This window comes from Periophthalmus magnuspinnatus, chromosome 7, assembly GCF_009829125.3.
Source record: "Periophthalmus magnuspinnatus isolate fPerMag1 chromosome 7, fPerMag1.2.pri, whole genome shotgun sequence".
Lineage (NCBI taxonomy): Eukaryota > Metazoa > Chordata > Actinopteri > Gobiiformes > Gobiidae > Periophthalmus > Periophthalmus magnuspinnatus.
In genome coordinates this window covers 4431184-4446019 of record NC_047132.1, presented here as the reverse complement: position 1 = coordinate 4446019, position 14836 = coordinate 4431184, and the positions used below count along the sequence as shown (strand labels likewise).

The following is a 14836-nucleotide window of genomic DNA, read 5'->3' as shown; positions in this document are numbered from 1 at the left end:
CAGCTTCGCTCCAGATTGGCTCTTGGTTGCCATGAAAGTCACGGTCAGAATTCCAAATATCAGAATCAGAATCAGAATCAGAATCAGAAGACTTTTATTGCCATAGTCTGTGAACACAGTTCACAAACTAGGAACTTGATACGGTGAAAAAGTGCAACATAAACACACTGAATAAATACAAATACAAATAAGAGCATGCACAAAGTTAAAAAGATATGCTTAAAAAAAATCAAATGAAATACTTAAAGGGAAAAAATATGTACAATAGCAGCATCAGAACAACAGTGCAAAGTGGCTTATTAAAGTGACCGGTGTTATAAAGTGTCCAGTTTAGTGCCGATATTATAGAGTGTTCATGAGACAAACAGCAGAGGGGAAGAAACTGTTCTTATGGCGAGAGGTTCTGGTCCCAATGGACCGTAGCCTCCTGCCAGAGGGAAGTGGCTCAAATAGTCCATGTCCAGGGTGAGAGGTGTCAGCTGCTATACGGCCTGCTCGCCCCCGAGTCCTGGAGACGTACAGGTCCTGTATAGATGGAAGGCTGCAGCCAATCACCTTCTCAGCAGAGCGCACAATGCGCTGCAGTCTCTATGGAGACAGGCTACAAATTTGTCCTGTAACCACTGCCTCGACAAGCTTCATTTGACTGGAGCTGAACACTATGGGCGAGTTCACACTCATTTAGTCCACTTCTTCATACAGTTTGTACAGAAACATCTGTGCAGAGTACGAACGGGAGACCCCGGTCAAGGGGGGAAACACCTCTAAAAGTTGTGGAGAATGATCAAGCCAAGATGCTGTGGGACTTCTACAGACAGAAGTCCCACAGCATCTTGGCTAAGTAACAAAAAATGAGTACTTCATCTACCACTGGTTAAAATGCACAACAGAGCAAAGCCGTTGTGCTGGACATCGTAGTACCAAGTGATGGGAACATTAGGAAAAAGAAACATGAGAAACTAGAGAAATACCAGGAGCTCAAAGAAGAGCTGGAGAAGGCCTGGAAGGTGAAGGTGTCAGTGGTGCCCGTGGTCATCGGAGCACTCGAGGCAGTGACCCCCAAACTGGAGGAGTGGCTACAGCAGATCCCAGGAAAAACATCAGACATCTAAATCCAGGAAAGTGCTGTACTAGGAACAGCAAAGATAGTGTGCAGAACTCTCAACCTCCCAGGCCTCTGGTAGAGGTCCCGAGTGTGGAAAAAGGATGAGATTTTATATATATATATATATATATATATATATATATATATATATATATATATATATATATATATATATATATATATATATATATATATATATATATATATATATATATATATATATATATATATATATATATATATATATATATATATATATGTATATATGTATATATTAATTACTAATTCTAAATTAAAACATTTCAAATAACCATTTTACCATTTTAAAGAAAATTGATCAAAAGCATAAGATATTGGTGGTTAGGGCTTGTACACTGTGATGATGGGGGCAAAAAAGTCAAACATTTTTGAGAATAAATTCATAATTTTATTAGAATAAAGTCATAATATTATCAAATTATAGTAATTAATATTACCAAATCTTGACATTTAATGATTTAGGGGTTGATGTCAAATTAAAGTGAACGCAGACTGCAAAAGAGTGGCACTTGGATGAATTAAAAGTTTATATAAATGCCCATAAAGGAGATCAAGCTTTGAAATGCTGGTATTTTACATGTCTCATATGTTTGTTAGTTATTGAACAGATAACCATCGCAGTTTAGCTGCCACCTTTCCCTGGCCTGGAGTGACCGAACTCCTCCTTGGCAAAAGCCTGCAGAGCGTGGTGTTCTCTGGGGCTCAATGGACAGGACACAGGCTGTGCTCCGAGCCTCAAACAGGTGGAGGAGTCTCAGCATGATCTTTACCCATACTTCGCTTCGCTTCTCTGTTCTTCTAAACATGGGTACTTTGCACACAATCACCGTTCAAAGATGTGCTCATTGTAGATAACTTCAGTCCCTGTGCACACTGGACAGCCCTTTTTTTACGCGCCGATTATAATGTAGCCTAATCTCTATTGCTACTGCACTGTCCTGTTTCTGTCTCCAACTGTCTGCAGTTTCACCTAATACATAGAGCTGAAGCTGGTTCCAGACCCTGATCCCAAATTCTTTATGCAGAACTGACACAGCATACTGTCCTCGCTGTTCCCCAGTACAGGGTCTGGAGTACTGTGCATCCGTGTATGTTCCAGGTACACTGTGTAAATATGAACTGCCGTTGCTTGGTTGCGCAGGGCTCCACAAGCTCGTAAAGTGTAAAGAAGGGTAGAAATCTCAAAGCCAAGGGAACAGGTTACTGGTGAAAATCGTCCAAAAACTCCTGTATTTAGCTGTGTATGACCGGTGGACTTCTGCGTTGTGTTGCAAGGTGCTAAGGAGCCCCAAGACACGGAGGCAACTTTTGGAGGCAGTCACCTTTAATCTGTTCCACAAAAGTACAAAACTTTATGAACATGTGCCACTACACGTCGGTCCAGCCCACACGACACGAGAGAAGACAATGGACAAAGTCAACATCTCCCCACACTTGCCCACATGAACAAACAAAAACAACAAAACAACACAGGAGCTCAACATTAACTTAAATACAAATAAAATATAACCACAGATGTAAACAAAAGTAAAGATAATTACAAGAGGACACTTTAACATTGGGATCACAATAGATGACTGACCTCTTCCCAAGACTGATTCGCAAAGGGAAAAGGCGGGAGTCAAACCCTGAATTTATACCAGGAGCAAGGCGAAGGATACACAAAGAAGAAAGTAAAACACAGAAGAAACGGCTAGAGGACCAAGGCTACACATAAAATTAAACACCAGGTATGAACAAAACTGTGATAGACAAAAGCAGCATTTTGTGTAATTATACATATATATGAACCGGTTACATGTGGATCTATAAAGTTTTACATCCATTAAATGTGGGTTTTTGCTTATGTCTTTAACTCAAATAAGTGCCATTCTTTTACACTCTGATCATATTTTAGTTCAGTATTTGCTTTTCTGCATTTTCACATTGATGTCAGTCCTTAAATCTGGATAAAATTACATCTTTACTTTGACTACAACTTTATTCTCGTAAAAAATAAGACTTTCTCATAAAATTACGACTTTGTTCTTGTAAAATTATTACTTTTTCTGGCTTCAACTTTATTCTCGTAAATTATTATTTACAACTTTATTCTTGTACCGCCCGCATAATTTGTTTTTTACTGTGATGCTTATACTCTGTTGTACTTTCCTGCATAGGATAAAGTAAATTCACAAATTTCATTTGTGACCGGACCCTGACCCTTGGCATGTTACAAAAGAAATCTGCATTTTAACCAGTGGTAGATGAAGTACTCATTTTTTGTTACTTAAGTAAATATACAGATTTAAGGATATGCTAAGTAATAAAGCTTCTTAGTTGCATCACATATACATATATCAAAATACTGAATGCATATTAGTTTTATATATATATATATATATATATATATATATATATATATATATATATATATATATATATATATATATATATATATATATATATATAAACACAAAAAATGTATATATCCTTTGAATATTGTCCTGTAAGCACCATTTTTATACTGAACTCATATCCTTTGAATATTGTATCCTTTTGAAGGTTGTTTAACAAGCACTATTTTTATACTAAAGTTTGAGCACTGGTTTGATACTCTAACACTGAAACTATTCATCAGTGTTGTACCCTTTTGAAGATAGTCTAACAAGCACTATACTCTAACACTGAAACTATTCACTCATTATAACAGTCTTTCTTTAAAGGCAACATTGTGTGATATGAATTATGGGAAGCAGTTGGTGCTTTGCAGAAACTCCTTATGGAGATAAGGCAGCCGGAGGAGACTCAAGGCCGAAAAACAGACCGGTGCAGTCGGGGATGTTCGAGAGAGGTGAACGAGGCCGGAGGGAGGAACCAAGGCGTCAACCTGCTCAACATAATATTTGCATATTCATGTTGCATGTTTTATTTTTATTTTTTTCGGGGCCACGGAAAGGCAGACAGACCGCCTGCTGCACATTCGAGGGATAGACCATTTGGCCCTGGTACTGTATTAGATTGTAACTGTCAGGGGAATAAACTTTTGAGATTTGAACTGACCGAATCCAGTTGTCATTTTGATAGAACATGCCTAACAAGATACAGAGGTAAAAAGTAACTCAAGTAAAAGTATCACATGAAAAAATCTACTTAAGTAAATGTATTTAAGTACCTGTTTAAAAATGTACTTTAAGAGTAAAGAGTAAAAGTATTTCACACAAGTGTTTTAAATTTGTTATTTGTAGTGATATTGATTTAAATACAATACAGATTTTGGTCAACAGTAACAATACAAATCTATTTTTCTTATGAAATTTGTGTATTTATTTTTGATAGCTTAAATCATATGATTCTTATTGATTCATATTTTATTTTTCAGTCCAAAAAATGTAGTGGTGTAGAAAGTACAGATACCTGCTCTCAAATGCGGTGAAGTAAAAGTAAAAAGTATACACTCTAAAATCTACTTAAGTTAAGTACAGATATTTAAAAATTAAAGTAGAGTACTTTACTACTTTACTTTGTTAAGTTCCAGCACTGATTTTAACAATATTACTTTCAGCAGCTCCCCATCTGCCAAAATTGGAGAAATGATTACATTATTTTAACATATTTCTTGGGCAATGTGTGATTGTGTCAGAGTTTTTCTTTAAAAATATGTTGTACTCACACTTCAATGAACACTGTTAACACCTATGTGCAATACTCAAGTCACTTTATGGAAATGTTATATTAGAGTCTATTTTTAGTATATTTTAAGTCTTTTTTAAATTATTATTATTTTAATCAATTTATCTATTATCTTGTTTTATTGCATGTACCATTTTCCTTCTGTTCTTTAACTGTGCGGTGCAATTATGGAATTTCCCCACTGTGGGACTAATAAAGGCATATCTTATCTTATCTTATCTTCCTACAAATAATCAACATTATGGAGTACATAGGCCTATCCAAATCCCTTTCATTATTTGTGCAATTTCAGATATTGTCTATTATTGCTGAAATTTTTTACCTTTTAAATAAATAGCAAATAGTTGGCAAATTGTAATTCTGCATTTCCCCCTCTTTTTTCCCTTATTACCCCAAACCGTGTCCGTTTTTTTAATGTTTTGACTTGATTTCTTGGAGTCCCGTGTCGCTTTTGCTTACGTCATACGTAAGCGACGCGCACACGCCGAGGTGAAAGTACGAGCTGCCATTTTTTGGATAAGTATTCAGGTTAGTTTGGACATCACTGGCAAAGTTTGGTCTCTGGCGTTCTAATATTACAAAGTTTACACTCTAGCCTCAAACCGAAAGAGATCGTTTTGCTTTTAATTGCAGTTGTTTTTATTTGGGGGGGGGGGGGGGTTTAGTGGAGCGGAGGTAGCTAAAGGCTGCTAGCATTAGCTGTAAACAAACAGGGACAGCTGCCCAGATCCAACCTATCTGCGACTAGACTCGATTGCGTTATCTTTTTGGTTTTCATTCTGGGGTGTTGATACGCATTAAGGTCGCAGCGGGCCACATCTCACGGTTCTGGGGATAGTTTTGGCGGAGATAGACCGAAGCATGGCGTCCTTCTCAGAGTCTGCGCTGGAGAAGAAGCTGTCGGAGCTGAGCAGTTCGCAGCAGAGTGTCCAAACTTTGTCCCTGTGGATCATACACCACCGCAAACACTCAGCCCTCATCGTCAAAGTGTGGCACCGGGAGCTCAAGAAAGGTGAGCCGAGCAGAAGGGCATGGCAGCGGGTTAGTTACACATGTGCTACTGCTGCAGTTTGCGCACTTGCACCGCCCCCCTGGCTGCTAATGTCTCAGTTCTATTAGTTTGAATGAATGTAGTTTTGAAAATCTGCTGGTGCATGGAACAAATTGATTATTTGATCACTTTTTCCTGGGCTAAACTAGCCTTAAGTAGTACATAATATAAATAACAGTGAACAATGACAACATTACAATTCATATGCAAAAACATTCTTGTCAGCTTGCAGAAATAGTATAACAGTATAATACCAGTTCAGAAGAATTCCCTTTAAGCAAAATACTTTGAATTGAATTAAAAACAAAACCATCTTAAATATGCATTGAAATAAGTATGAGTCATTATTCATTTGTAGCCAAAATTATTCCAAGAAAATATCAGGATCACTGTAAATTAGAGTCTGTGGTTTGGCCCTAGTTTGAACTCAGTCCAGTCCTAAATGTTGACTTGGTTTTGTCCTGCTATTTTAGTCATGGTCCAAATTTAGTTCCGTGTTTAGTGTCAGTTTTAATGTGGTGTGTAAGTGCAGCCATAGAGCTTCAGAAAGCAGGAGTCATAGTTGTCCCACATGTATTGGCCAGTCCTGTACATAGCCTGCCTCTACTGGGTCAGGCCTTGATAAATGATAGAAGATTGATACATAAGGTGTTGAGAATGTTACAATTCATTTTTAAAATGTTCTCACCAACAAAGGTTTCAAGACAGTTCACCTTTTGTAAAATTCTTTAAGTTGTAAATTTGCATTGGAATAAAATGTCTTACAGTAAATCATATTTGAAGAAGATATGCCCTAATGTGTAGACTTTCCTGTTCAAATCCTGGTTTGTCATAGTCTAATCCAAGTTTAGTTCAGCATTAGTCACACTTAAGTCCCAATTTCGATGTGGTGTGTGTGGGCCAGTTCCACATGTATTGTCCAGTTAAACAGGATTAAGTCTAAACATACCATCTTCCATAGATACCTGCCTGTTTTGCCTCAGGCCTTTTATTAGCAGTAGTAGATTGATACATTAGGTGTTGTTAACATTTTTGCTTTTCTTGTATGTTTTTCAGCTAAGTCCAGTCGAAAATTAACATTTCTCTATTTGGCGAATGACGTCATCCAGAACAGCAAAAAGAAAGGCCCAGAATTCACCAAAGATTTTGAGTCTGTGCTGGTTGATGCCTGCTCCCATGTCGCCAGGTAAACCTTATGTAAATGTACTTTACTAATCATTACACTTCTATTATTCAGTCATTCTAAAACACAAACTGTTGTGGAGGAGAGAGGTAGACAGCAAAAGCAAATTACTTTAAAGTGCATCTGACAGGTTTTCGTGTTTTTCTATTTATGACTTGGTTTGGTGGGGTAGTACTTGTGGGAAATATATTTTTCATAGTTTTTCAGTTAAGTGGCATTTGGTGTACAAAATACAGAAAGTAGCATTGAATTCTAAAACATAATGTCTCTATGTCATCAACAGTGAAAATTCCATTGAAAATGCAGGGACAGTTAAAGCACAAGGAAGGCATTTTTTCATTTTTATCGTTTATCGTCTATATTTTCTGCAGCAGTACTGAACTTCAAAATTTGTTATTATGGCAGGCCTAGAGTTGACAAAATAAAGGTGTTGTGATTTATTTTTATTAGTCTAATCATAACTATTGTGAAATTTAGAGATGTTTTGACTCTTAAGGTTATTAGGTGACAGTTGCGCAAGAGTGTAAGTAAAACGCTAACCTGTCCTATGCACTTTTAACTTTTCCAGTCAGGGGGACGATGGCTGTAAAAAGCACCTGGAGAGACTTCTGAACATCTGGAAGGAGAGAAACCTGTACAGACCAGACTTTATACAGCAGCTCAAACTGGCCATAGAAGACTCCAACAGCCCCAAGCCCATAGGTGAGGTATAAGTATTTAAAGGTGCAGTATGTAACGTTTATGGTGAGGAGGGTCTTTCACCTACTTGTCTACCAAGGAGATGTTTTTGCTTTGCCTGGAATGTTCCAACGTGACATTTAACTTGCCTAACATTTTTTAAATTATTGTTTTTATTGGTATGAATTACCTTGAAAAACCTGCATTCTTACGATGAAGAGGCTCGGCTCTTCACAGATTCACAGATAACTTCACCCGTCTCCACCTGTCTCCATGTGCATATTTAAGTTTAATGCCATACTGTGGAACATTTCAGGCAACACATCTACTGGAAACATACAGTTGGCAGACGTTACATGATGCTAGGGCCATAATGTTGATTACATTTCTTTCTTAATCTTTGCAATGATAATGTATGTTATGTTGCAACAGAAATGTTTTTATATGTTCCACCCAAATATGACCTTCCTACTCCCCTGGTACAGACAAAGTGATAATATGAATGTATGTTGTCACAGAGGAGAAGAAGCCAGTGAAACGGGCCTATCAGAAGATCCAGGAGGAAGAGGAGGATGAAGATGATGACTACAGAAGCCACCTGTCTCCCCGAAACACAGATGCCACAGCAGCTCAACTCGTAAGAGCTCACATGCTTTTAAAATGTCTTGAAGCTATTGTAATTAGATTTTTTTATTGACAACATTTGAGGAAACTCTGTGAAGCAATTATCTCTGCTTTACTCAGTATTAGGTCTGCTACATTCAACAAATGAAAGTAACATTTGTTTAGTTTTTTTGGAAGAGTTGTATTCTAAATACTATATATTTTGCCAGAATATGTGAGGAATAGTTATGGGTGACCATTACATCAGTCTTTTCAAATAATTAAATGTTTTAAAGTTGTATACATTTACATACATTTAAAGGCACTGTACCTGATGCATGCATTCCGAGCATTGTAATTATTTACCACAATGAGTTTATAAGCACATTTCACAATTTTACAAACAATACACAGTGGTCTCATTTTGATCAAGAGCCGCTTATACAATATATCTGCACTGGATAGGACTGGGACAAAGTTTGCTCAAATACCTGTACAGTCTTTTTTATTTACTACTAATAATGAATGAGTGTTATATAAGTCTTTTCATATAATCTAATGTCTAACCTCAGACAGAGGAGCTGGTGAAGGCTCTGCAGGACCTGGAGAACGCAGCCTCTGGAGATGCTGCTGTGCGTCAGAAGATCGCCTCTCTGCCTCAGGAGGTCCAGGATGTGTCTTTGCTCGAGAAGATCACCGGTCAGACAACATTATTTTTACTTAGTTTTAAAAAAAATTATGCTTTTATAATCAAATCTTCGTTTGAAGGTTGTGACTTAAATATGAGATGACTGATACTCAAAAGGGCTGGGCTACATCATATCGCTCTTGATGCAATATATTTCCTCATGCATTGTGGCTGACTAATTACCACAGCTAAGGCCCTGCACATGACAAAGAAAGGACGTTAGATATAACTTAAAATTATTACTTAAAGCTTTAGCTTGAAACAGGAAAGAACAAATACCCTAAATGACACCATTAAGTTCCCTTAGGTATGTAATCAGTTATATTGTTACTGAAAATTTTCTTTTATATCATGATTTTTTTTTAAATTGGCTTCTATGGCAGTACCCTATTATGCAACGTTCACCTGTTTATGATGAACACAAATAATAAATGGAAAACTAATATGCATAGAGAAACGAAAAGGAAACACTTTAAGATACACAAGTGAATAATACACACATGACTATTTTAAACTTACAATATACAAACATGGTTTGTATCTAGAATGAGCTGTAGATGTTGAGTATTCACCCTTCTACAGCTCAAATTACATCATAGTATGAACAAATATCAAAAAACTCCTCACCAGTACAAAGAAAAAGTTTCCACAATAAATATTGACCCTGAAAATGTATTGTTCCGTCTGTCTTCCATCTGTGCATTGAAAGATAAGTAAATATCGTGACAGGCTTACCATTCTCCCCCCTGTTGCAGATAAGGAGGCCGCAGATCACCTGTCTAAAACAGTAGATGAAGCCTGTCTGCTCCTGGCTGAGTATAACGGGCGTCTGGCTGCAGAGCTGGAGGACCGCAGGCAATTGGCCCGAATGCTCACAGAGTACATTCACAGCCAGAAGGAGGCGCTGTCTGAACGTGAGAAGAAGCTTGAGGTACTACTGTACTTGCACATAGTATTCAGTATGAGCACAGATGGCACTAATCACTTATATTTATTTGAGCAACTTTTTAAATACATTTATTTCTTGAAAAGTAGTACAATCTCAACTTCCTTTTTCCTGATTTAATATTATTTTAATTCAAATCAAATAATATATAAATTCATGTTGCTGTAATTTATCTTCGCTCTGATGTTTATGTCTCAGTTTGTATTTATTCTCCCTCATTTGATCAAATTTAAAATGTACAGTAGTGGCAGGAAATGCTTCATTATTTTAGATATTTTTCATTTCCACTTGCATTACAAGGGAACATTCAAACATGACCTTTTCTAAATAACACTTTATAAAAAGACAAATTTTCCCTCGCTGTCTGACATGAAATCAGCCAAACTTTTTCTGGCATTTGCTAAATGCCAGAATAATGAGTGATTATTTCAAGACAATTTTTTCATTATAATATTGAATATCAACATTATATCTAATCAGTTACATTGCTTATTATCCCATAATTCAATCCAACCACATCATCACAGACTGAGAAACCAGACTGAAGTACATTTCCAAGATGATGAAGCAGGATTCTCCACATCTTTAAACTTTTAAACTTTTCTTTAATGACTTAAACAACACATTTTTGTAAGCCTGTGATCAGTATAAACATTCATTTTCCCATTTAGGTGTTATATTTTTATCAAAAAAGATGAGAGGGACTAACTGAAAAACAGTTGACTAATTCTAACTCGCTTGTGACTTTGGTCTAATGTGATTTGAGAGGTACATGTTTAACGGTACAAATCAGCTCACCTATTGTAGCTTTAATTAAGTCAGTTCGTTTATATACAGATTGTGCTAAAACAAAGCTCATATTTAAGTCAAACTTGAGCAACAGAGCATCAGACGGAGCAGTGCCTCAATTTAGCTTCACTCCCTCAGGACAATGTTGACAACATCAGCTGCAAAGTATCAATCCAAATAAACATGCCTGGTCTTTGGTTAATATTGTTTGGATAGAGAGCGACAGAGTCTGTCTCCTCTTTAATCCTCCTCCTCTGTTTCTATGTTACAGGAGTACAAACAGAAGCTAGCACGGGTGACCCAGGTTCGAAAGGAGCTCAAGTCCCACATCCAGAGCCTGCCCGACCTCTCCCTGCTGCCCAATGTGACCGGGGGGCTGGCTCCTCTACCCTCCGCAGGGGACCTCTTCTCCACCGACTGAGGAGCAAGAGCCACCAACCTCCAGAACGCAACAAAAACTACTGCTCTAGTCTTCTTCTACAGAGACCCAACCTCTACTGGACTCACATATGCCCCCTTGTGGTCAGAGCCTGCACACAAGAAGGAAAGTGACAGAGACTTTTGTAGCCTGGCTTATTCCTCTCACCCAGTGGTCAAGGATTCACTCCACCAGCTCCGGAGAGAACAGTCCAGAATGATTTTATGTAGTTTTAAATATGGAAGCTAGGAATGGAAGGTAGGGAGTAGATGGATTAGGATTACGACGAAAAATATATGGAGCGTGTGTCATAAACAGAGGGTTAAGTTACACTGTGAATACGATTGATTTTTGAGATTTCAGTCTTCAGCTGTTTGTGTTGAGTAAGAGTGAGTAGAAATTGATAACGTGATAATGGCCACTATGGAAATACCTGCCAATTAATACTTTGCTGTGACCTCAGGCTGGGGGTGTTTTACATGTATCTCTTTTGACGGAATGTTCAGCAGTTACCATGGTGATAAAATGGACATATTAGCAAACACAGATACAAAAGATTTCAAGATTGTCTGAGCAGCACAAAATCAGCTCACCTGTTCCAACCAAGCCAACTCTGCGTGGTCAGATTGTGTTAAAATAAAGCTCAGATTAAGTCAAACTTGAGTAACAGCTTTTAACAGAGTAGTGCTTTCAGTTAGCATCACACTCCCAGGGAATGGTGATGATGTCAGTTGCAAAGTATCAATATTGCTGGGTTTCAGATCACATCACAATGTTCTATAAGCCAATAATATTGAATACAGATGGGGCAGCTAAAATAATTATTGTTAAAATGCAGAATTGAGTTGTGTTACACTGAGTTCTTGGGTCTAGTCACCAATTGAAATGATCCTATTCAACATTTGTGCATTTATTGTTGGTTGTTTCATGGAAAAGTGCAATCAAAAAGTACAAACAATAAGAAAAACAGGCCCCTGCTCCCATCTGAGAGTATGACATCATCACACTCTAGAGTTTGAAAAACACAGACGGAGGTAATGCAGACAACATCTCAATGTTCAGGTTTTTTTGGGAGTCTCTCCTTAAATATCATGTTTCTCAGTCTGTGTTGGGCAAGTTGAAGTCCTTTATCTCCCCTAAGCTAACAAGCGTAGCTAAACTTAGCATAGTAAATACAGCAGATAAACTACTTTCAGTTTCCATTTTGCCATATAAAGATAATTTGACCTAAACAAAAAACCCCAGCTCCATGGACGAAAATTTGGCCGAAAAAAAGGAAAAGGCATGTTGTCTGTTGCGCAAATAAAACCATCAGTGCATAACCTCTTGTAATCATTTTGTGCATTTTAAAGGTGCACTGTGTAACTTCTGTGTAAAGGTATGCCATCTGCTTGACTCCTTGGAGATTTTGTTTTACCTAGAAAGTTACACAGTATGGCATTAAACTTGCCCATCCGCACAAAGGAGATAGATGATATGTTGGTCCCAGTATTAGTATCAGCTAATACATATTTTTATTTGTTTTTTTCTAATATCATATCGGATGATGATTTTCCACCAATGTCGTACTGTGAAACATTCCAAGCAACGCATTTCTGTTGTGTCATGCAGGTCGCTGAACCACTGCCAGAAAAGTAACATAGTGCGCCTTTAAATATAATAAAGTAAACTCCAAAAAAGACCCAAATTCTTTAAAATATATATATTTTGTGTTGGACAAAAATGTCACTAAAATATTTAGAGTGAAATCACAATTACAGAGACGATTGTGGGGAATAGTTGGTTTAAACATAAGAGTTTCCTTTTTTATTTTATTTAATTGTGGTTACTACATTTTAAATGGACAGAAGTTGTATGTTCTTGACATGTTTTAAGTTGTCAGCCATTATTACGTTGTGCATCATGTGCATTTGTGGTTTTGGTTTTCATTCTAAACTTTGCTAAAAAAAATAGACTATCTAAAGAGACATTTAGTTGTGATTTCATGTGTTTTTATTGGGCACATGTCAAAAATTTACAAAATAAAACATTTTCTGGCCTGCAACAACTATTCAGATTAAACTAATATTTGTCAGCCTTCAGTTACTGTTGTGATGAATCACTGTCAAATCATTACAAATTATAAGAAAATTGGATTTTTGTCACCAACAAAAATATGGGATTTTTTGCTGAACAAATTTCCATGTAGTTTGGACCTTAAACACATGGTGTAACTTTTTTGGACAAAAAATAGACTTAAAAAAAGGACAAATTTCTTTTCATTTTGGCTGTGTTTTTATTGCATTGAAAATTGTAGAAAAACACGTGTCCTTAAAGTGAGCATGCTCTATCTCCATAACCTTATTTGGTCCGGGGAAGATCTTCACCTGCTCGTTTCCATGGAAGTGTTCTTACACAATGTAGCATAAAGCTTCAATTTCCATGGAGAATGTTCCAAAGTATAGTTTTAAGTTACTGTACCTTTAGAGAAACTGTCCAAATAATTGTTGCAGTTTTGGAAATGTTCATAAGATCAACATTTTCAGAATACAGACTTGTATACAGATACTGTATTATTTTGGATCAAGGATAAAGGTACATGTCTGTCCTTAAAGTGGCTTACTGTTGGCACTAAAGTACAGATGTCGCTCATGTGTGTTATGATATGATATGATATATTTTAAACCAGATGCCCTCCATGCAGGTCAGCAGGTCCCTTCTGTTTTATTTTTGAAATCCAATTACTATTCACTCATTGCATTTTTTTTACCAGCCAAGAATGACTGAAAAACTGTATGCGACTTGGTTCTGACTTGTGCAAATTATGTTGTGCTACTACCTACATCCAGTTATGTAAAAAAAAAAAAAAAAAAAGTTTTGAAAGCGCATTGAAAATGTCTTGAAAAGAACAATTTGTTTAAAATCTGAAGTTTTATGGTGTGAAATGCATCAATAAAACCAAGCCCGATATTAACCTGAGTTTTGATGGAGAATTCCTGTTTTTACCCATTTAAATGCTTTTACACTGTGGGAATGGTGCTGTTTACAAAATTGTTTCCCTATGTTTCTGTTATGAATAAACATAAAAATATGTCTCCTGATTTTGCTCATTATATTGGTATTGGTATAAGGTTACGTTTAGAACTGTGGCTCTCAGACTTTATCAGGTTTCTACTGTTTTTTCAATTATATTATACTATTAACTACTATATTTCTACATGATAAATATGCACTGTAATTCCTCACAGAATCATTCAAACTTAACAAACAGACTAAGTAGGCTAATGCTGGTGAATATACAGTCACGAGTATTCAATATCACATAGTTACGTGTGTTATGATGTTGGTGAAAATGAATACCAATGCCTCATATTCATTATATTTAATTATAGTTTTAAAAGGTGACATATGTAAATTCACTTTTATACTTACAATGCACTTTACAGGCTTGTCAAAGCACTACACTACAGTCATTATTCATAGCCACAGCTGCCCTGGGGAGACTGACAGAAGCCCCTCCGACCTGTCTTGCCTAAGGGGGACTTGATCCTCCAACCTTCAGGTTGGGGGACCAACACTCTAACCACTGAGCCACTGTCACCCCACAGTGGCTTTTATGAACTTTAAACCATTATAATGGTGGCTCCTCTTTAGTTTACTCAAAATGATGTTGTGATTGACACAT

At 36.9% G+C, this 14836-nt stretch overlaps 1 protein-coding gene across 1 annotated transcript; it reads left to right on the top strand.

Annotated features, from left to right (window-relative positions):
* Positions 1–5296: 5296 nt before the first annotated feature.
* Positions 5297–14251, top strand: rprd1b (regulation of nuclear pre-mRNA domain containing 1B). Its single transcript, XM_033970195.2, has 8 exons — positions 5297–5344; positions 5619–5828; positions 6924–7053; positions 7619–7752; positions 8247–8365; positions 8904–9030; positions 9775–9950; positions 11026–14251. Exons 2-8 carry the CDS (start codon positions 5678–5680, stop codon positions 11173–11175), a joined length of 987 nt encoding a protein of 328 aa, XP_033826086.1. The 5' UTR covers positions 5297–5344; positions 5619–5677; the 3' UTR covers positions 11176–14251.
* Positions 14252–14836: the final 585 nt, after the last annotated feature.